General features: G+C 40.9%; 1 protein-coding gene across 1 annotated transcript in view; it reads left to right on the plus strand.

Annotated features, from left to right (window-relative positions):
* Positions 1-11,471, plus strand: part of LOC134751451 (calsyntenin-1) — a 274,101-nt gene extending 262,630 nt beyond the window's left edge. The window contains exons 14-20 of the mRNA XM_063686859.1: positions 1,664-2,760; positions 2,875-2,991; positions 3,942-4,043; positions 4,967-5,087; positions 6,308-6,477; positions 7,044-7,155; positions 7,751-11,471. Of these exons, the coding sequence (XP_063542929.1) occupies positions 1,664-2,760; positions 2,875-2,991; positions 3,942-4,043; positions 4,967-5,087; positions 6,308-6,477; positions 7,044-7,155; positions 7,751-7,818 (1,787 nt within the window). The 3' untranslated portion in view covers positions 7,819-11,471. The remainder of the gene's footprint in view (positions 1-1,663; positions 2,761-2,874; positions 2,992-3,941; positions 4,044-4,966; positions 5,088-6,307; positions 6,478-7,043; positions 7,156-7,750) is intronic.
* Positions 11,472-22,757: the final 11,286 nt, after the last annotated feature.

Genomic DNA, 22,757 nt, shown 5'->3' on the forward strand with positions numbered 1-22,757 from the left:
TTTAGCTGTGCGAGGCAGGAAGTTTCTAGAGAAACGCACAGTTGAGGACTGCCAACCATCTAAGTGGTGAGGATGGTAATGTTTTCGCGTAGGGCGATGGCGAAAAGAAGCTGCAGGGATTAATCCGAACAATTCCTCGGAGCACTCCCCGTTATACACGCGATAGAAAATGCAGAGCGAGGCCACATCTCTACGCAGCGCCAAGGAGTCAAGCCGTTCCGAAGTACGCTGGCAGTCGACAATTCGAGTCGCTCTTCGCTGGATGCGGTCCAGAGGGAGAAGCTGGTATTGGGGTGCCCCTGCCCATAGATGAGAACAGTATTCCATGTGTGGGCGAACCTGCGCTTTATACAGCTGTAGGCGGTGGGCCGGCGTGAAATACTGTCTCGATCTGTTGAGCACACCGAGCTTTTTTGAGGCTAATTTGGCCTTACCCTCTAAATGGCCGCGGAACTGGACTTCACTCGAAATGTCGACGCCGAGGATTCCGATACTGGCTGCGGCAGTCGGGGGAGTGCTCTCAAAACGAGGTGATACGACAAATTCTAACTTTTTTGCGGTAAACGCGCAAACCTGTGTCTTGGCAGGGTTAAAACGGACTAAGTTTAGTCGACCCCATTCAGAGATTTCTTTTAGGGAAGTCTCAATTTCAGACACAAGTTTGTTCCGGCTCTCGATGACGTTTTCCCGAGAGATATTGGTGCGGCCGGTGTAAGAGGCATCACCCGTACTATCATCAGCATAACAATGAATTCCGCTGATTTGCAGCATGTCATTGATATGCAGAAGGAATAGCGTGGGTGATAGCACACAGCCTTGGGGGACACCAGCATTCACAGACATGGAGTCTGAGCATTCGCCGTCAACTACGACCTTTATGCTTCTGTCTGCTAGAAAGCTACTGACCCATACACATAATCTCTCGGGAAGCCCATAAGATGGTAGCTTCGAAAGAAGTGCTTTGTGCCAGACGCGATCGAAGGCCTTCGCTATATCCAAACTAACAGCCAATGCTTCACCCTTTGTCTCTTTCTAGTGACCTTCAGTGTTATTGTATCTCTAAGTTCTATATTCAACATGGTTAAGTCTGCCAAACTTCAAGTCTGCAAGCTTTCCTCTCCTTGACAGTTAGACATGGACCCATGTTTGACATCCATATGTAAGGGAGGGAAGGATACAAAGTGTAAAATACTTTGGACTTAATATTTGTTGGTATCTGGTTGTTCTTCATAATTTCCTTTAGTGACCAATATCTGAGGTGGTGAGGTGAGATGAGGTGAGATATTATGCCATGTTAACTGCATCATTGTGCAGCCCCAAACACAAAAAATCCTCATCAACGGCATCGACGACGCGGCGAAGGATTATGTCCATTTCTGTCAGATTCTTAGGATGTTCTCTAAGCTGAGTGGTATGACTCTAACACTCAGCTTAGCCGTACAATTTGGCAGATATTCCATATACTCCAACTCGTTTTTGTATTTGCAGTCAAAATTAAAAGATTACGTGGTGCTTTATGTAAAAAACAGTAATCGTCGAGAATACCCAGCGACGTGTGTACATAAACGATATAATTTTTCTCATCTTACCAATTTATGCCGTCAGCTTTTTAGCCCAGATCCAATGTTATAAAAGGAAATTCTAATAGTTAGAGCTTTCCCAGATGCAGAGACGCAGAAGCTAGACTCGTGCGTGGTGTCGGTGTACCCGGCCCTGAACCCGGACCACGAGGCGCTGTCGCTCCGCTCGGCCTCGGAGCTCCCGCTGCGGTACGACATCCGCGCCGCCGTGACGCGCGACGGCGTCATCCTGACCGGCTCGGACTCTGTGCACAACTACCAGCAGGTAAACACGACCCAGCAGCTAGACTCGTGCGTGGTGTCGGTGTACCCGGCCCTGAACCCGGACCACGAGGCGCTGTCGCTCCGCTCGGCCTCGGAGCTCCCGCTGCGGTACGACATCCGCGCCGCCGTGACGCGCGACGGCGTCATCCTGACCGGCTCGGACTCTGTGCACAACTACCAGCAGGTAAACACGACCCAGCAGCTAGACTCGTGCGTGGTGTCGGTGTACCCGGCCCTGAACCCGGACCACGAGGCGCTGTCGCTCCGCTCGGCCTCGGAGCTCCCGCTGCGGTACGACATCCGCGCCGCCGTGACGCGCGACGGCGTCATCCTGACCGGCTCGGACTCTGTGCACAACTACCAGCAGGTAAACACGACCCAGCAGCTAGACTCGTGCGTGGTGTCGGTGTACCCGGCCCTGAACCCGGACCACGAGGCGCTGTCGCTCCGCTCGGCCTCGGAGCTCCCGCTGCGGTACGACATCCGCGCCGCCGTGACGCGCGACGGCGTCATCCTGACCGGCTCGGACTCTGTGCACAACTACCAGCAGGTAAACACGACCCAGCAGCTAGACTCGTGCGTGGTGTCGGTGTACCCGGCCCTGAACCCGGACCACGAGGCGCTGTCGCTCCGCTCGGCCTCGGAGCTCCCGCTGCGGTACGACATCCGCGCCGCCGTGACGCGCGACGGCGTCATCCTGACCGGCTCGGACTCTGTGCACAACTACCAGCAGGTAAACACGACCCAGCAGCTAGACTCGTGCGTGGTGTCGGTGTACCCGGCCCTGAACCCGGACCACGAGGCGCTGTCGCTCCGCTCGGCCTCGGAGCTCCCGCTGCGGTACGACATCCGCGCCGCCGTGACGCGCGACGGCGTCATCCTGACCGGCTCGGACTCTGTGCACAACTACCAGCAGGTAAACACGACCCAGCAGCTAGACTCGTGCGTGATGTCGGTCCACGAGGTGCTGTTAACTTTTTATTTGACACCAACTAAACTATTTATATTTCTAAATTATGTTTGTCCGTAGGTCCTCCGCGAGATTGAATACAGCAATAAGAAGCCCGCGTACTACCTGAACCGCGTGTTCAAGCTCACATGCTCCGAGCTGGACGGCCGGTTCACCAGCAACGAATATGTTCAAACGGTAAGAAATCATAGGGTTGTAACATTTTTAGGTTTCCTTTTTTTAGATCACGTGTCTTGTTTCATATTTTTTAAGTAACAAACTCCGAAATCGAGAAAAAATGACTTTCCATAGAGAGGTTTGAGATGTAAAATTATTAAAAATACAGTGTGGAAAAGATGAATGGGCCCTGGAGGGAAAGTACCTCAAAACCTTAAGACATTCTTTTATTTTTCAAAATAAACAAAATTGCATTCAGTTTTTTTTTTTTTTCAATTTTGCTTGTCTATGTTCTTGAACGGAGTAAGTAAGTTTGTTCTTGAATACTAAATATTCAATTTCATGGATATTTTGTAAGACAGACGAGTGTAAGACCTAATGCTATCATTAATATTAACTGTATCGAATAGTAGAATAAAATAGCGTTTTTTTTAGTCAGTTCGATTCCCGGGTGAAACAAGCAAATTTCAAAAAAAAAAAATTGAATGCAATTTCGTTTCTTTTCAAAAATAAAAGAATATTTCCTTTAAGCAAAATGAGCTAACTTAAGGTTTTGAGGCAATTTCTCTCCAGGGCCCATTCATTCTTTCCACACTGTATATGAAATTTTAATATTTTTAAGGTAGGTAGTTCAATAAGACACTTGTACATTCGCGGAGTGTGGCTAAGGGTTCAAAAAGCGTTTTGTATATATTGTCTCTTCTTCCCTAAACTTGAATGACAATTTGTGATGTTTTCAAGCAAAAGGTAGTAGTAGTAGTAGTAAATTACTTTATTGTACAAAAAAAAAACTGTTAACATGAAATTCATATACATTTAGGTACAAAGGCGAGCTTATCCCTGTAAGTAACCACATTGTCGATTGTCGATAAGGTTGATTTCAAATTGAAACTATATTGAAATAGCGCCGTATTGACAACCGACAATAAGTACTCTTTTGGTTGAAAATGGCACATTTCTTTCTGTTTCAGCTGACCGTGGTGCATCCTCACATGAGCGGCGACGGACTAGCGCGCGAGCTGCACCCCAGCGGCGTGGCCGACAAGATGGACGCCGTGGCCAGAGACAAACAGGTACTTACGTTTATGGCAAACTAGCTTTTGCCCGCGATTTCGTCTGCGTAGAGTTAGTAATTTGCGTAGTTTATTTTTTACCCAATCTGCTTTTTATCGATTCCCCATACAAACTTCCACCCCCCTTTTCATCTCCTTAAAGGATGATTTCAGGGATAAAAACTACCATGTGTCCTTTCCCGGGACTCAAACTATCTCTTACCAAATTTGAACTTAATCGGTTCAGCGCTTTAAGCGTGAAGAGGTAACAGACACACAGACAGACACACTTTCGCATTTATAATATTAGTATGGATTACGCGATGATAAAATCAATGTTTCATTTGTATGGTTACGCTTAACGTCACTCTTCAAACCCTGGTTTCATGTTATTTAACATAACCAAACTTACATTTTTATTGCAGTTACAAGCCGTTTTCATAATGAGTTTTAGCATATAACAATAAATTATTGTAAAACATTATTTTTTATACAAATCTGCTTTTAAATCCATCCTTTTTTGCACCCCTAAATTGGTCCACTATATAAGTTTTCAGGTCATTATTTAAACTCTTAAGGGATAATTTCGGGGATAAAAATTATTCTATATTCTTCCCCATATCTTAAACTATCCCCATAACAAGTTTTATCTAAAACGGTTACGCGGTTTTTTAATTCCCCATATAAATTTCCACCCCCCCTTTTCATCCCCTTGAGGGGTGAGTTCTTGGATAAAAAATGTCCTATGCCCTTCCCCGGGACTCAAACTATCTGAATACCAAATTTCATCTAAATCGGTCCAGCGGTTTAAACGTGAAGAGGTAACAGACAGACAGACACACTTCTGCATTTATAATATTAGTATTGATTAGTATATTAGTATGGTATTAGTTACACTGCTTCGCATCTCGCTATCGGCTAAAACAAATGTACTGTGTTCGCAGCCCTCGCACCTGCACGGGCACGCGCTGCAGCCGCGCGTGTTCGCGGCGCACGCGCAGCGCGACGCGCACTCCGCCGAGATACCGGCCGCGAGGCTGCTCGACGCGCCCACCAGCGCTACCAGTGAGTTACTGTTGCGAACTATGCGAACGCTACTTTTTATTTATATTAAATATTCCTTGCAGTAACTAAACGCAGCCGTCGGGCTCGGTTAGTATTCGGAGGCCTTATTGAAGCACCAATAAGAGCGCTCCACATCATTTGTATCGCGGTCAATTAGAGGCACCTAAATTTGAACCACCTTTTTCGCTAAATCACTCTCTCGTCAGCCTCTATACAACTACCACCACTTCTACACCTTTTGACCGTTTTGGGCAATTGTACTTTGTACACCAGTATATTTGGAAAATTACATCAGTTTACTTCAAATCGAAGTTTTATTTGAGTCGTCGAGACCTGCACGGCGGCTACAGTAACCATCCAATAACTTGAAACTCCGATAGTCGTTTAAGAAGTCTAACATTCTTACGGTAGATGTCGCTAGGGTCCCTAAAAGGCCTATACGGTGGAAATGTTTTCTGTCCATGGATGAGATCTGGTGAGCTCAGATGGCGGAGCACTGGGCTAGCGAACCAGTGGTGTGAGTTCAGGTCTCACCCAAGACAATAAAGTTTACTACTTTTAAATTTTACGAGTTTAGGTGTTATTTTAAACGTTAAACTTCTATGAAATTATGACGTATAAATAACACTAGCACTGCGTATGCTGTCAAAATCTCTGCAGACTTTTGTTGGTTTAACTCTACTATTAAGCTTAGAATAAATTTCGTAACATCGTTCACAGACGTTTCTGCTTGATACAGATTTAATCTAATAACTCAATTACAGAGACGTAAAGTCTCCACGCTTAATATGTACATTATTTAGTTAGTTCGTTCGATTCAAAGAGGATATAATAAGATAGAGCGGTACTGTTATAGTAAATTTTGTAACCACTGTAAATTCACTGCCATCTATCGACATACTTTAAAACTAAAAATGAAGATTTATAAAAATACGTTAAAATGTATTTAAATATGGATAAATGATTTTTTTATTTGCATTAATTATTTTTATACGATTTTGACCCATGTTCTTTCATCGATATGCGTTAAAATTATAAATAACAAACCCAACCGTCAACGCCCTCTATACGAGAGTAGGCGAAAACTAGTGGCGCCATCTGATCGAGAATCAAATTTTCGTGATTTTCGAGGCACGTTTTTTCCTTAGACTGTATCCATCTATTACGGAGTTATATCTATCTTTGGTTCGGTTGTTGATCCCATGTATTCGTTCGCAAAGACCACGTGGCCCTGCTGATCGGCGTGATCGCGTGCGGCGTGCTGGTGCTGGCGGGCGGCGTGGGCCTGGCGCGTGCGCGTGCGCCGCGAGCGCCGCGTGCGCGCGCGCCGAGAGACGAGATGGCCTGGGACGACTCCGCGCTCACCATCACGCTCAACCCCATGGATGAGGTGAGACCAGAGACCTAAAATAGTACTTTTTACAATCGTGATATAATAGAAAGCTTTTCGGTTGAGTACCGTGTTTAGGCCACGGAGCTTGCTGAGTGGCCTAATGAAGGTAAAAGATTGAAAAGCTCGATTATATCACTACGTATACAATACTTTTTCTACGAGTCATCTAAAACAATACTTTTCCTACTATAAAACTAAATTATTCATGAAAATTAGGTAAGTATCTCAGTAGTACAAAAGAAATTAACGCGTGCATAATATATGAATACCTATTTATTACTCTTGAAATAGTCACGCGTTGGTGTCTTTTCCACTGGACTGCGGCGCCACGTAATTGGTCAAATTCATTATAGTTGATTACAGCGTTTGCTTATGAATATTATAGTAGGAGCCCATACATGAAGAGTACGCAATAGTTATAGTGTGGTATACGAAATCTTAATTCAACCACTACAGTCGACTAGTAGAAAAAAGCTTATTTTAAGATTTTTTCCTTTCATACTATTGGTTTCTTTTCACAGATTTTTGAAGTGTAAAATATAACTTTTTTTTTTAATTAACAGCAGGGCGCAGCGGAGATGGGCACAGCCGGCGCAGCCGAGCTGAGCTCGGACGGAGAGTCGTGCGACGACTCCGACTCGGACCGACACGACTCGTCGGACGAAGACGAGGAGGGTACGTGGTCATTTCTAGTTCGTGTTTAGGGTCGGCAACACGCATGTTACACCCCTACTATAAGGTGGGCCATATGCTTGTTTACCGCCGAGGTGGTATAAAAAAGTTAGTGAAAAAAAAAACGCATCTTATCCAGGCTTTGGCTTACCGACTTATATGCTCAGGCAAGCCAACTTTGTTAGTAGAAAAATTACATTTTCTCAATTTTCCGCCTTGTATACTGACATAACTGGCTTGCCAGAGTATAAACATATACACGGAAACGAGAATGGTATGCTTTAATGTACGATAAACTAAAATACTGCTCTGTGACCTGTCAAAAGCTTTCGAGTCAGTGAATCATCTGTTTTAGTTTCTTAAAAATGAATTTAAACAGAATGAGTATAAAATGCGAAGCTCTTGCTCGAGTGTAACCTTTCATAGAATAAAGGTCGCAGGTTGTACAGGTACTAAAAAAAACATGCCACAAATAACCGTTGGAGTACCCCAGGGTTCTGTATTGGGCCCTGCAGTCCTCCCCTTAATATATTTATCAATATTTATGAGTTGTAGAGGATTTGTGACAAATATAAAACAAAATTTCTCCTTTTTATAGTGATGTCCGGCAAACAGCATAAATACAGAAACATCAGCCAGCTGGAGTGGGACAACAGCACCATGTAATGAGCCCGCGCATCTTGCATCTCTCTCGCACGCGAGCCACGCCTCTATCGCTATCTCGCTCCGCAAACTGTCCGCATTAGTTTTTACGTGTAATGGAAAGTATTGTTGTATGAACGTCGTTTAATGGTTTTGTGATAATCGATACACTGGCAATGATATTATAACTGTAGATATGGCATACCCTAACATACCAAGCGAAAAAAATGCTTCCAACGTCACTGTAGCACACACTAAATACACCTACATACTCAAACGTGTAAAAGAGATAGCATCATTAAAATAATTCATAAGTAAAAAAGAGACGACTAGTGTTTGTCACTTGCGCGTCATAGTTAAAAATCCAACTATAAGAGCAAACTGTACAAGTGACACAAAATAACCTATCTATATTTATAATATCATTGCACACTGATGTGTTTACTTTTGATTTTTGTCTTTGAAGTTTAGATATAATTATTTCGACTAGTGCTCGTTCGGGATACTACTAGAATATCAAATATGACGATCAAAGTAAATTACACAAACGACAGGAAAATGTATTACCATCAGTAAATATCAACTGTATTTTAAAATATATGCAAATTGATGATTTAAGTTGTAATTGTAAAGAAAGTGTAAGGCTTTCTTTGTCTTACTATCTTTGCAACAGAAGATATTAATCGACTGATTGGGCAAAAATAGAATAATTGACTAAGACTAGTTAAATTTGACGTCCCAATCGGTATACGAGTCATTTAACTTAGGAATGATGAAACTATTAAGTCGGAAACTAAAAGTAATGCGATTAAACTAATGCATACTGTTTGCGATCCGTCTATCTCTGTCCCACACTAGGCCCGGTCCTAATGTGCGACAGAGACGACTCAGCGACCCACAGTACAGAACGGAATTGATTTCTCGAGGTGTAGAAGCTTGGCACAAACCACGGCACAATTTGTCATTTATATTTTTAATTTGTAGTTTATTGTAAGTCTAAAATTGATCATATCAAGTTTATACGTAAATGGTTTTCCGCAAACTATTGTTGCCAATAAGCGCGAGTGTACTTAACGTGTTTTGGAACGCGCCCGGCGGCCATTCTGTGTCCGTCTCGGCGGCCATTTTGTGTCCGTCATGTTGGCAGCGGCAGTTCGCTCCGCGCTTGCTTTGTAGAACAGAGTACTCTACTCTAGAACTCTTTTCTAATCTTTTTTTAAAAATAAGTGGAAACAACTGTATGTACTAAATAACAGTAGTCGTTGTAATTTCGTATGGAATCAGTATAGCTCGTAATATAGCTTGTAAGTGATCAAATACTATGTATATTGAATACTTAAGAGATATGTTGTATGCTTCACTTTACACTTCAAATATATTTTGCTATGTTTTTTTTTGTTTTAGAGTCCCGGTACAGCGTTGCCTGTTTGCGTTGAGTTATTTTTGGTTCAAAATGCATTTAACATTAATTTGAAGGTACAAAAGCTTCGTACAATTTGTAGTTATTGTCGTTCGACACAGAAATGTCCAAAAATACTTCTACCCTTTATGAGCTTCTCAAAGATCGGCTTAAATGTATATTAGGCACAGATATTTTGAAAAAAAAAATAGATGTACGATATTATACAAGTAATATACAAAATGGTATCGACAGCTACTATATAATTAATTATATATATATTTTGAATGCGTTAAGGGATTTTTACTAACAATTAGGTAGTAAGAGGCGGTTACGCCGCCGGTCTAACTGTAGGTAGGGTTTTATTTGGGTCTATCGGTAGTGCGTCTCGCTCGCATGCCAGCTGTTACCACCCCCGTGACAGAGACAAAATATATGAAAGAGTAAATACACAGACGCGATATTATTTTGAAGTGTCGAGTTTCGTCCCAAGGTCACGGGGTTGGAAGAAAAGTTTGAAGTTAAGTGGTTGCATATCATGGAACGTTTGCCATATTAGTGTTATATGTGTACGACTGTACGACCCCAAGCAATCGTTGACATAATCATTTTGTCTTTGTCACTAGTTAGCGTTGTTGTATGTTGCCGTTTCTCTCGCACATGTGGCGGTTACGGGCGGGTTGTGCTTGACATTGTTATTAATAAGTTTGGTTTAATCTCATAGCATTTAAAAAAACTCGCGCAAAGTAACTTATCCACATAAGTATCCAGCCTGCCAGCCAGCCAGCCAGCCAGCCAGTAAGTAAGTAGCCTTTGCGCATAAAATCTAATTTAAAGTCCACTGTTTTAAAAACTATCCGCACTTATGCTTTCTGTGTCAAATAACTAACAAATTTGACAATAAACATTATGTTAAGTGCGGTTAACTGATCGATCAACGTTAAAAATACATAGCTGTCTCTCAAGCAGCTTTGAATTTTACTTAAATTGTCTCACATCTGTCATGACAACTGTCATATTAGATGGTCTTTGGCTATGTTCCGAATTACGCTCACAACGCTCAGAACGCTTACAGTGCTAGCTGCTGATCCGAATCAGTTAGCGCGCTCAAGGCCGCGTGTTTTGTTTCGGACCGGTCATGAGCGTGTTCATGTCCGAATTACGCTCACAGCACGCTCACGATACCGATTCACGCTCATAGCGCTGTCATTGTCAAACGTCACCGTGACGTTTGCGCTCAAGGTGCTTACGCCTGGGAGTGTGAGCACCGTGAGCGCCGTCCATTGACGTCATCAATGACGTCACGATATCACATGTAAGCGCTATGAGCGTGAATCGGTCCGATCGGGAGCGTGCTGTGAGCGCTGTAAGCATAAGTAATTCGGAAAATAGCCTTTGTAGACCGCGGGTTCGGAACAGATTTCCATTACCAATCGCCTCCCGGGCGAAAACTCGTATAGTGGTTAACGACTATGTATGATGAACCCTCGTGAACGTCAGCTGCCGCTCCGTTGGTGGGTTGAGGAATGGCAGCAAATAAATTCTATAAAAAAAAATTGTTATCGCCTCCCACTTAATACTTTTCAGATGATAGTTTAGATGCTATTGTGAATAAACAAAATCGTCAGCCGATTGTATCGCTGTGGAAAGACCGTGTTACGCGTTTCGGTAGCTACCATTCCTCAACCCACTAACGGAGCGGCAGCTGACGTTCACGAGGGTTCATCATACATAGCCGTTAACCGCTATGCGAGTTTTCGCCCGGGAGGCGATGACTGACGAAATTTGCGCCTGGCTCGCGGTCTATTGTAATTTTAAAAAAAATTTTACACAATACTATCAACACATTATAGAATCAACACTTGAGAGAATCTATGTGGACGCGATAGTGTGTTCCGCTATGAGACAAACCTAAACCGTCAAGGCAAGATTTTGTCATTTGGTTAGATAAATTGTGCCATCTTAAACAACGAAAATGTCACCTGTCATTCAGTCAACGCAGCCCGCCGTATTAAGTTTCTGCTTCAAGTTTCCCGTTGTGTTTGTTAGTTTGTTCTTGACAACCGTCCAACTTCGCTATTTTAATGTTTTTAATCTAGTTTAAGATCTGAAAGGTTTTATTCTTTGACAGCGTTCGCACAGCCAGTTTTTAACAAGTATTATGTGAGGTAGCTAATTTCTTTTTTGTATTTTGCTGTATTATTACAGTATACTTAGGAATCCTCTTTGATGTATGAATTATTATATTTTAGCTAAAAATAAAGTTGGTTTAAAATAATTGCTACTGTTTCATTTTGACATCCAATGTGCCCTTAATCTTAAGTATTTGTTAGGCGCCATTCATTCATTACGTAACACGATTTTTGCCAGATTTTGACCCCCTACCACCTCTATGTAAGAAAAAATAAGAATCCGCTGACCCCCTCCCCTGTTTAATATTTATTACGTAAGAATGTAAAGGAAAAATGAATACTCATTGGGATTATTTTAAGTTATTATTTTGAAAGAAACAGTTTTAGGAACGTTTATTTTGTACCTGCAGAGGTACAAAAAAATGTTTTGGTAATAAATGTAATAATCAACTTTGGTTTCATTTTAAAGTGTATCGTTATCCGCCATCACGCAGATGAACGCGTACTTTTTAGGGTTCCGTACCCAAAGGGTAAAAACGGGATATTACTAACTCCGCTGTCCGTCTGTCCGTCCGTCTGTCCTGTCTGTCTGTCACCAGGCTGTATCTCATAAACCGTGATAGCTAGACAGTTGAAATTTTCACAGATGATGTATTTCTGTTGCCGCTATAACAACAAATACTAAAAACAGAATAATATAAATATTTAAATGGGGCTCCCATACAACAAACGTGATTTTTTTTGCTGTTTTTTTCCGTAATGGTACGGAACCCTTCGTGCGCGAGTCCGACTCGCACTTGGCTGGTTTTTCAAAGTATAATCTTAACTTGCGCATTTTTGTGATCTTACGTAAGAACTATGAAGACATCCCACCCTCCTGTAAGAAAAATCGCCTTACGTAATAAATAAATGGCGCCTTATTAACAAATTAAGGCGCTTATGGTGGAAATATTCGCTGTCCTCGAGTGAAGTCTCGGTAGCTCAGTGGGTAGAGCGATGGGCCACTTGGGTCCACAATCCAAACATCCAAACAATAGAAAAGGTCAGGGATGATCCGTGGTGAGGGTCTCCATCTCCTAAAAAAGCTAAGGCCATTTAGCGAAGAAGGTTGATTATCTCGAAAAGGGTAAAACCATAAATGCTGATTAGTATTGCAGCCTTTTACAACGTCTACAAAAAGAAATTAAAACTAAAATAACTGGTATGATATCTAGAAAAAACCGGACAAGTGCGAGTCGTACTCGCCCACCGAGGGTTCCGTACTTTTTAGTATTTGTTGTTATAGCGGCAACAGAAATACATCATCTGTGAAAATTTCAGATGTCTAATAGCTATCACGGTTCATGAAATACAGCCTGGTGACAGACAGACAGACGGATAGACGGACAGCGGAGTCTTGGTAATAGGGTCCCGTTTTTACCCGTTGAGTACGGAACCCTAAAAAGTGTTGTTCCACCAAGACAATGCTCCTGTCCATACTGCAGCCAAAACTATCGCACAAATACATAACAACTGTGGGTTTGAATTGTTCCCGCATCCGCCTTATTCGCCGGACTTGGCCCCTTCTGATTATCATCTTCTCCAGAACCTAAAAAAAACTGGCCAAGTGCGAGTCGGACTCGCGCACCGAGGGTTCCGTACTTTTTTAGTATTTGTTGTTATAGCGGCAACAGAAATAAATCATCTGTAAAAATTTCAACTCTAGCTATCACGGTTCATGAGATACAGCCTGGTGACAGACAGACAGACGTCTGTGGACAGCGGAGTCTTAGTAATAGGGTCCCGTTTTTACCCTTTGGGTACGGAACCCTAAAAACACTTGCCAGGACGGAAATTTTCGACGGATATTGAGGTCCAGTCGCCATCAGATATATCGGAGCGACCAAAAGGTGCTCAAAAATATCTGAACACGCACTCTAACATGTTGACAATAGAGGCGTGTTCAGATATTTGTGAGCACCTCGGCCGCTCCGATATATCTGATGGCGACTGCACAAGAAGCTGTGACTGAATATTTCGATCACATTGAAGATTCAATTTTTTACAAGGAATAATGAAGTTAGAAGCAAGGTGGCAAAAGTGTAATCGATCATTCTGGAGACTGATCATTATGTAGAGAAATGAAATTGTTATAAAAACTCGTCTTTATTTTAAATGTTGGCTCAAAACTTTTCAATTCACCCTCGTATAAGTAATATTTGAAGGGTACACGGAAAGAACATGTCGAGTCACTTAATTTCAGTAACATTTTGAGTAATCGCGGTTTTAAAATTTGGAACCATGTCAAAATGTATTAATGATTATTTGAATGAATTGAATATATTATGTAAATCCAATTATGACGTGTAATATGAAATATTATTATAAATAAAAGTTGTGTTACATATATTATACAGTGGTAGCAAAATACATAACCTCTACATTTTGAAATGAAAATCTCATTTTCCGAAAAAGTGACTAGACATGTTCTTTCCGTGTACCCTTCATATTATGTATTGTAATGTATACATGTCTACATTCATACAACACAGCTTCAAAGGGACGTGTCGACGTCGCTTAAATAAGTTATATAATTGGTAGCAGCACTTGACCCATCTTTGTGCCGAGGCCGACGGCCGACGTGACAGAGGTAAAGGTTTTTGTGATATTCAAAATAAGTTTATTTTCACGTGAAATAAATTAACATCAGAACTCATCCGTTGGGGTTATAAGTTATAACACAAGCAAAGGAAATAGGATGGTATGGTTCTCTCTGCTTATCCTCTAATTACAAGCGTTACATGTGGGGTCCCTTTGTTTAACATAATTATTGAAACTCATAATGTAATGATTGTCATATTATCATTAGTTATTATTCTGAAACCGTTAATTTTCCAGGATTTTCCTCAGGCTACCATATAGATAGGTTAGGTTAGGTTTGTTTTATGGCAATCCTGAAAAGTTACGCGTTTCTGAGAAAAACCAAATTATGACTAACGAAAATGTGGACAAACAATACATTATGACTTACAACTATATGGGGAACAACAGAGACCCGTTACATGTACTTGTAATATGCATCAAACTATAATAGGTAAATAAGAAAAGGTAAAACAATTCTATATTAATTCCTCCTAATTTATACAAAAATGATAAAAAATCTGACCGGATAGCTGCAGGCAGGTAGAAATAGAATGCGAGCTGGACCGCCGGAGCCCTATTTTCCCCCTATCTTTTAGGAAGCCAGGAGTTAATCTCATGACTAGGTATTACATAATTACTTGTTTTATTTATGGATTTTATTTCGGAACACTAACACCACTAAGTACACACTTTTTACAGTACCGTACTTTTTACCATCATATTTACCCAACTGAAACGTGATCTGGGTTCCGGCAGAATATCAGTGCTCTGCTCAAAAGAGTGAAGCATATAGAGTTAGACCAAGACAAGTCTGCATCGATTTTGATAGCACACGCTTACTGTGGGGTAGTCAATTTTTGTAAGAATGTCCTATAGTATTTATTATTCTCTTTATTTATTTTGGGTCTTAGGTTAGGGTTTTACAATGTGAGTATATAAATAAAATATAAAAACACTTTTCATCATCATCATCATCATGTCAGCCGATAGACGTCCACTGCTGGACATAGGCCTCCCCCAAGGCTCGCCACTCCGACCGATCCTGTGCCGCTCGCAACCACCGAAGGAGGGAGCGACGACCTGGTGAAGGTCGCGGGAATTTGGTGGCTGCGAGCGGCACAGGATCGGTCGGAGTGGCGAAAAACACTTACAAAAAATATATAAACATACCTATTATAAAAAACCTAACCTAGGGTGCCGCCGGCAGCGGGGCAAGGCCCAAGCTGCCGGTGGTCAGGGCCGCAGTGAGAGGAACCGGCGGACTATCCGCGCCGTGTCCTAGATCACCACCTTCTGCATTATTTATTTATTATTATTTATTTAAACATATGTATAACAACTCTCTTTTTGCGTTGGAGGTTAAAAAGTGACATATTATCAATGTCATTTACTTAATAGTAAACCTGATTAAACCGATGCAAATCCCACACATTCGCAATAACGATGCATTAGCACATAGCTGTATAAGTACCCCCTCTGTTGACTCAGGTGTGAAGTGCATCAATACAAATGTAATATCGCCGTTATACGCGCCACCAGCATGTGCATCCGAAGCACACGCCACCGCTTTACCCCGTAAGGCCCACCATACATAGTTTTCCTATTTTTAATATATTTGAACCTTGTTGTATAGAAGATTAGGGTGACTGTCGTTTGCTTTAGGAAACAGTGAAATAGAAGAAATGCTACTTAATTCAGTTAGTGTAAGGTTCAAACTTCAAATTAGAGTGTACATTGTAATGCACATTGGGCCTTACGAGGTTAAGTCAATTGCCGTGGCTGGGGCTCGACGACGGTGCCGCCCTTCCACAAATAGATTGAAACCCCTTTTCTACTCTAAAATTTTCGTTTTATATTTTACCTACAGTACCGGCCAATATATGTCACCTCCCATGTTTTTACGGTACTTTTTTATATTTGAGAGTGACTTCCACCTCACTGCTTTAGGTAGTCTAGTTGTATTCCTTTGTACGGGCGATGAGAAAAATTGGTCTCATGTAATGGTTTTTTCATAGTTTTTTTTTAATGTATTGTTAACTTCATTTTTTGCTAGAGGTTTTTTAGGATTATGCTGAGTATCCTATTGTATTTCACAGTATTTCATTGCAGTATTCATCATATATTTGTATAAAATGACCAGTTAAATATGCAATCGACAAACTAACCTATATAGTTTACTCTATACACGCTCATACAAAAACACTCAAAGGTGATATATTATTGGCCGGTACTGTATATATTATTTTTGCTTAAATAAAAATATTATTTGGTTAATACAAATATAATGGCGTTCGATCTGGGTACGTTAAGATGTATTTTAAATGGCTTAAACGTGAATTGTGGTATTTTCTATAAAAAGGGACCTTATTGTCGATGGCGCTTGCGCTATTATTAACGATGCTCCGATATAAATACGATGCCGCGCGACGCTGTGCGGCGTAAGCGTCATCGACAACAAGGTCCCTTTTCATAGAAAATGCCCCAATAAATTGGGGCAAACGTAAACGTCTGATTTATTAAAATAGACGCAATATTGTCGGGCAGTCAAGTTCATTGTTTAACGCATTCCTGCCAAAGTTTTCGTAGCGCTACGCTCGTAGCCGATCCCGTTTTCCCGCTTTGCAGAGGAAAGCGACTATGAACAGAGAGAACCTGCCGAGCGGGTTCCCGGCACTCAATGTGTTAATTTTAACTAAACTTAGTTTAGGAGCTACGATGCTGCGAACATACACACACACACACACACACACACACACACACACACACACACACACATACCCATGTTCAACTTACTATAATAGTAAGGTAGTATGTGTGTGTGTGTGTGTGTGTGTGTGTGTGTGTGTGTGTGCGTGTGCGTGTGCGTGTGCGTGTGCGTGTGCGTGTGTGTGTGTGTGTGTGTGTGTGTGTGTGTGCGCGTGTGTGTGTGTGTGTGTGTGTATGTTAAATATATTATATATTTAACACTGATTTAACACCACTCCTTTTGCCGGCATTTAAGGTGGGAGTACGCTCTTTTCTTGAAGTTTAAAGGTCAATAGGTAATTGAAATGATAATAATTATGTTATCGAAAAATATTCGTATTTAACACAGACTGTGCCATTTATTTCCTAAAGACGCCATATAAAGTATGCTCGATAGAAATTCGGATCGAAAATACCTCGCCTTAAAAGGGTATCTACACTAGGTCACTTTCTACGTAAGCGGCTTGCAAATATAGCGCTGCACACGGGCCAGCCGGTACAGAGCCGGGTATTATTCGAATAAACTCATCACTCATCATTCGTGAATACTTAAATACGTAAGACGAATTTACGTGAATACGTAAATTCGTCTGTCTGTCACCAGGCTGTATCTCATGAACCGTGATAGCTAGACAGTTGAAATTTTCACAGATGATGTGTTTCTGTTGCCGCTATAACAACAAATACTAAAAACAGAATAAAATAAATATTTAAGTGGGACTCCCATGCAACAAACGTGATTTTTTTGAGTAACGGAACCCTTTGTGCGCGTGTCCGACTCTTACTTGGCCGGTTTTTTTATATTAGTAGTAGTAGTAGTAGTAGTAAACTCTTTATTGTACAAATATACATATAAAAAATTACATGGTACAAATAATAAGATGTACAAAGGCGAACTTATCCCTTTGAGGGATCTCTTCCAGTTAACCTTTGAGTAGCTGAGAGGAGAAAGTGAAAAGAGGGTGACAAATGTAGCAAAATGTACAACAAGGTACCAGAAAGATAAAGGATATAAATACATACAAAATTAATAGGATAAACATATAATATATTACACAAAAAGGAATGGGGAAAATACACTAATACACTATATTAGCCAGTTGTAAATAATTATTTTTATTCTTATTCGAAATACTCGTACTTTTCTCCCATCTCTGAGTCGGTAGGTAGCAGTCGAAATTCGAATCTCGCATCTATCTGCATTGCTGCAGATGTAATAAAAATATAGATAAGACAGCATTTTATAACCCCATTGCGAAGAAAGTTTATATATATATATTGGACGGAATATACATTTATAATTATTTTGGTCCCAGCGCGCACAAATCGTTTGCAGAAATCGCGAAGAGTCTGGTTGACGTAATTGGTGATCGAAGAGCTGGCGGCTTCCTCGCACAACGTATCAGCATTGCGATACAGCGAGTAAATGCCGCCAGCATCCTTGGTACAATGCCTCAAGGGCCTATTTTAGATTGAAACCAGTCATTAATTCCGTTTACGTAGTACCACTGTATATATCTTGTATGTAAATAAAGAGTTTAAAAAAATATTTTGGTAAGAGTTTTGGTAAACATCGACCTCCCCTGATAGGCCACCTGTGCTTATTTTCTACCCCTTCTTCTTCTTATCTTTTTCTGCTTCAGTCGTTCCCTCAATGCTGAGGACGTGACATTATGCCCTCATGTTGAAGACCAGGTTCCTTCATAGGCTTTTGTTCCTCTTTTTCCTTTCCTTCTTCTTCTCTGTCGTATCGCTCTTGACAGAGCGGTCGTAGTCACGTCGAGGCGTCCGCATCGGTAGTAGAGGCGGACACAGCTCTTCGCATGATCTCCCGCCATCTCTCCCTGTTGGCAGACTGTCTAGCACACTCAGATACGCGGTTTCCCACTGCGGACTTTATTTGGTCAGTCCAGCGCATAGGTGATTTGCCGCGCGATCTGGTTCCCTCCATTCTGCCTTTCCTTTCCTTCGTTCCTCTTAATTGCATAGGTGCACACCATCCACACACCATTTAAGCACACCATCTAGCAGGGGTGAGGCACGAAACCTCAGGGCCCTCCGTGTTAATTAACTTTATGACTCTTCAGGCTATCCCGGTGCTCGAAGTATATAAGTATTTAGTCCTGGAATATCGTTGACAACCGGCGTCTTATGCGTAGCACTTCCAGTATGCACTGATTAGAATTAGTACGCATTGCTGTCCAAGGTAGGTATGATTTTATATTTAAATATTAACGTATATCTGTTATTTATGTTTTTACGTCAGTTCTTTATTAAACCTGGTGCAATTCAGTCAACTGCTTGTGTTGTTCTTTCATATTTCCACTTTTCCAAAACTATCGAAATCCCTATTCTTCAGTACCCGTAAAAGCTGGCGCCAACACCACTTCTTAAACGCGTTGAGACACTTGGTCAAGTTTGCTCGGTAAGTTTTTTAAACTTCAACATTTGTGACGTTTTCAAATATCGGTACCACATTGTCGCTTGTCGATAAGGTTGATTTCGAATTGAAGCTATATGGAAATAGCGCCTTATTGACTACCGACAATAAGTACCCTTTTGGTTGAAAATGGCACATTTATTCAGCAAGGGCACTTTTACACGACATGGAATTTACATACAAGCAAAAAAAAAATTCAACAATTATAAAATCCATCCATTTCGGTTTTCTATATGTGGCTACCACCTACCAGTTTGGCACTGACATAAACGCTATCGAGAACGTAACTTCCTTTCAATGCATCTCGCTCGTACTAGCATATTATAATATAAGTGCAAGCGAGATGTATAGAAAGTAAATTACAAAGACGTTAGCGTAAATATCAGTTTTGACACTGTCAGTGACTCATGGTACGGGTATAGTACGGGTACTTATCTATCTGTCTTACATCCATCTACAGTTGGAAACTGTCGTTTAATCCGTATACTCCGTACAGCCGTCCCCGTTCACGCACACGACGACGGTATTCGTGCACGTATACGGGATTACGCACACAAATGGCATTTCCCCATTCATCTGGGGCGGATTCTAGGCCCGGTGGTGTTTTGCTGAACGAGGTTTAAGTGTTGACAGTTTTTTGTTGTTTTAGCTCTCTCTTAACTTAATTTAATGTAACAGTACCACCGGCCCCACAGGTACATATACACACGTGCCATTTATGGGCAGGAGCGATATATTTATACATCTATACATATAAACTACGAGGGTATAACCCTGATATAACCAAACGGAGTAGCCATTAACAGGCATTTCCCTCTGTTGAAAATAGTCGGCCAATGGTCATACACAATTTATGGACTGACGTTTATCTGACATGACTATTTTAACGTTACGTATACATTCGACGTTCCCCTTCTCTTATAATCCAAATTTAAAAAATATATATTTGAGATTTTCATAACGAACATAATCGTTTGATATGTAACACGATATAGTTTTAAAACTTTATTTTTAAATTTTCTCATTTACCCCCCAAAAGTGGCCCCCATGTTTAAAATTCATTTATTTACGTTACATGTCCGTCTTTGGCTTACAAACTTACGTATGTCTACCAAATTTCAACTTAATTGGTCCAGTAGTTTCGGAGAAAATGGGCTGTGACAGACGGACAGATAGACAGACGCACGAGTGATCCTATAAGGGTTCCGCTTTTCCCTTTTGAGGTACGGAACCCTAAAAATAGACATAACGCGAACGCTCGTCACACTATCGAATGAAATTTGCACTAGGAGTTTAGTATACATAGGTATAAGACATCAATCAACTTAAAGTTTATTCCACAGTACCACCGGGCCCACAGCTACCCGCTCGTCCCAATTCAGACGGACTCATCCCGCCGTGACGTCTCTAATGACGTCATATGCCCTGCTAATTAAATGATATAAATAATGACGTTATTTATTATTATTTATTTATTTAAATATTTTTACACGGCATCACAGCATAGGCCAAATACACCGAATAATTAAACTAGTTACAGGTATACAAATTACAAATACAAAATATATATATGACTATCTGTATTTTACTTCATATTATGAAGTAAAATACAGATAGTATATTAAGTCAAATGCAAGTGCTGGAAAGCCTATCATCCTTCATCTCACAAAACCTTAGACTATAAGTTATACTTAATCGCTGGTGGCCTAGCGGTAAGAGCGTGCGACTTGCATTCCGAAGGTCGCGGGTTCAAACCCCGGCTCGTACCAATGAGTTTTTCGGAACTTATGTACGAAATCACCATTCGCTTGCCCTTGTCCCATTCACTTGGGGTCTCTCCCGTCACTTCCAGTTACTTGTTTCCAGTTGTTGTTTATTATACGAACTCGATCACACAATCGTTCCTTTTTCCGTAGCTAAAACAAAACTACGCAATTTATCGCCTATTCACTTGACACTCTTTGTTCAAGAACAAAGTCATCTTGATTGAGTTAAAGCATGTCAAGTTTGCATACCTATTGCTGCTTCACATGGAGGCTGATTCTGATTTAACAACTTGTTAATTCGGTGGTAATCACTGTCCATTATCCCGGTCGATATGTCTAGTTACGGCATAAAGATCTGCCCCTTACAAATGTTTAAACTGTTAACAAAGGTAATGAATAATTGGAAAACAAATAAGGTTTTACATAAGTGAAACAGTACGTGTTATTAATCAGTCAAATCATTTCATCTGTAATCGGTTAAATGAATCAATTCAAATCGAACCGTGTATATTAGCTGATTAGCCATGAATAATGGATAGTGTTTCCATTTCAATCAGATTTTAATACGCACATTAACATTGATTAAATGAAACCAGCGAATACTATCGCGTGTACTATGCTATCATAGGGCTAACTGCGAAAACGGGGTATTCCAAATTCTAAACTTATAGTTGGTCAAGCAAATCTTGTCTGTAAATAGAAACAAAAAAACTACACTCATCCCCTTCTTCTGGGCGCCAGCACCAGTGCAAGACAAAGACAGTATGACTCTCTCCGTCTACGCCCGAAATGAGACAGTCCCTTGACAAACTATATTTGAGAGACTTCGCAGTCTGTACTATTAACCCGTCTCCCTTAGCATGATTGAAAACTTGTTTATAATAGAGATGTTTATATGATAACTTCTTAAAACTACTTTAAACGCATATGAAGTCACTCGTTAGATCACTTGACGAGGTTTAATCTGACTCACTCTGACTGACAGACAGGCAGAAGTAGGTATAGTTTTAACGATGATGATTCATATTTAGGTTAGGTAAATATGTATCTTAAGTAATATAAGTTACTTAATAGTAACGGCACCAATCATAAGATATACAGGATGGCTAAAAAATAGGTGCATTCCCGTTGCCAGGCAGGTTTTGGGATTCTACTGAGCAGCTTTTACAATGGGACCAACCACGAAATCGCGAAAAAAATTTGGCTGTTTCATACCAAAGATAGATATTACTCCGTAATAGATGGATACAGTCTAAGGAAAAAACGTGCCTCGAAAATCAAGAAAATTTGATTCTCGTTCAGAGGGCGCTACTAGCTTTGGCCTACTGTCGTATAGATGGCGTTGACGGTTTCGTTTGTTATTTAACAATTTTAACGCATATCAGTGAAAGAACATGGGTCAAAATCATAAAAATAATTAATGCAAATGAAAAAAAATCATTTATCCATATTTAAATACATTTTATCGTATTTTTATAAATCTTAATTTTTAGTTTTAAAGTGTGTCGACAGATGGCAGTGAATTTAATGGGGTTACAAAATTTACTATGACAGTACCGCTCTAGTATAAGTTACTCTATGTTCATACTTTGTGGCTGGTCCATTTTCTATGGGAGGGTAAATTTTTTTGCGCGATTTCGTGGTTGGTCCCATAGTAAAAGTTGCTCAGCATTATCCCAAAACCTCCCTGGCAATGGGAATGCACTTATTTTTTAGCCATCCTGTATAAGAGAAAATTTCAGTATTCGTGATATTTCATGCACCGATGACCTGTAAAATGTCTACCGCTTTGCGCGTTAAGTTGAATGTCCTATTCGTGTTTAATGTTATCGACGTTTGACATGCTTAATGAAATATAC

The sequence above is a fragment of the Cydia strobilella genome, chromosome 22 (assembly GCF_947568885.1).
Source record: "Cydia strobilella chromosome 22, ilCydStro3.1, whole genome shotgun sequence".
In the NCBI taxonomy this organism is placed as follows: Eukaryota; Metazoa; Arthropoda; class Insecta; order Lepidoptera; family Tortricidae; genus Cydia; species Cydia strobilella.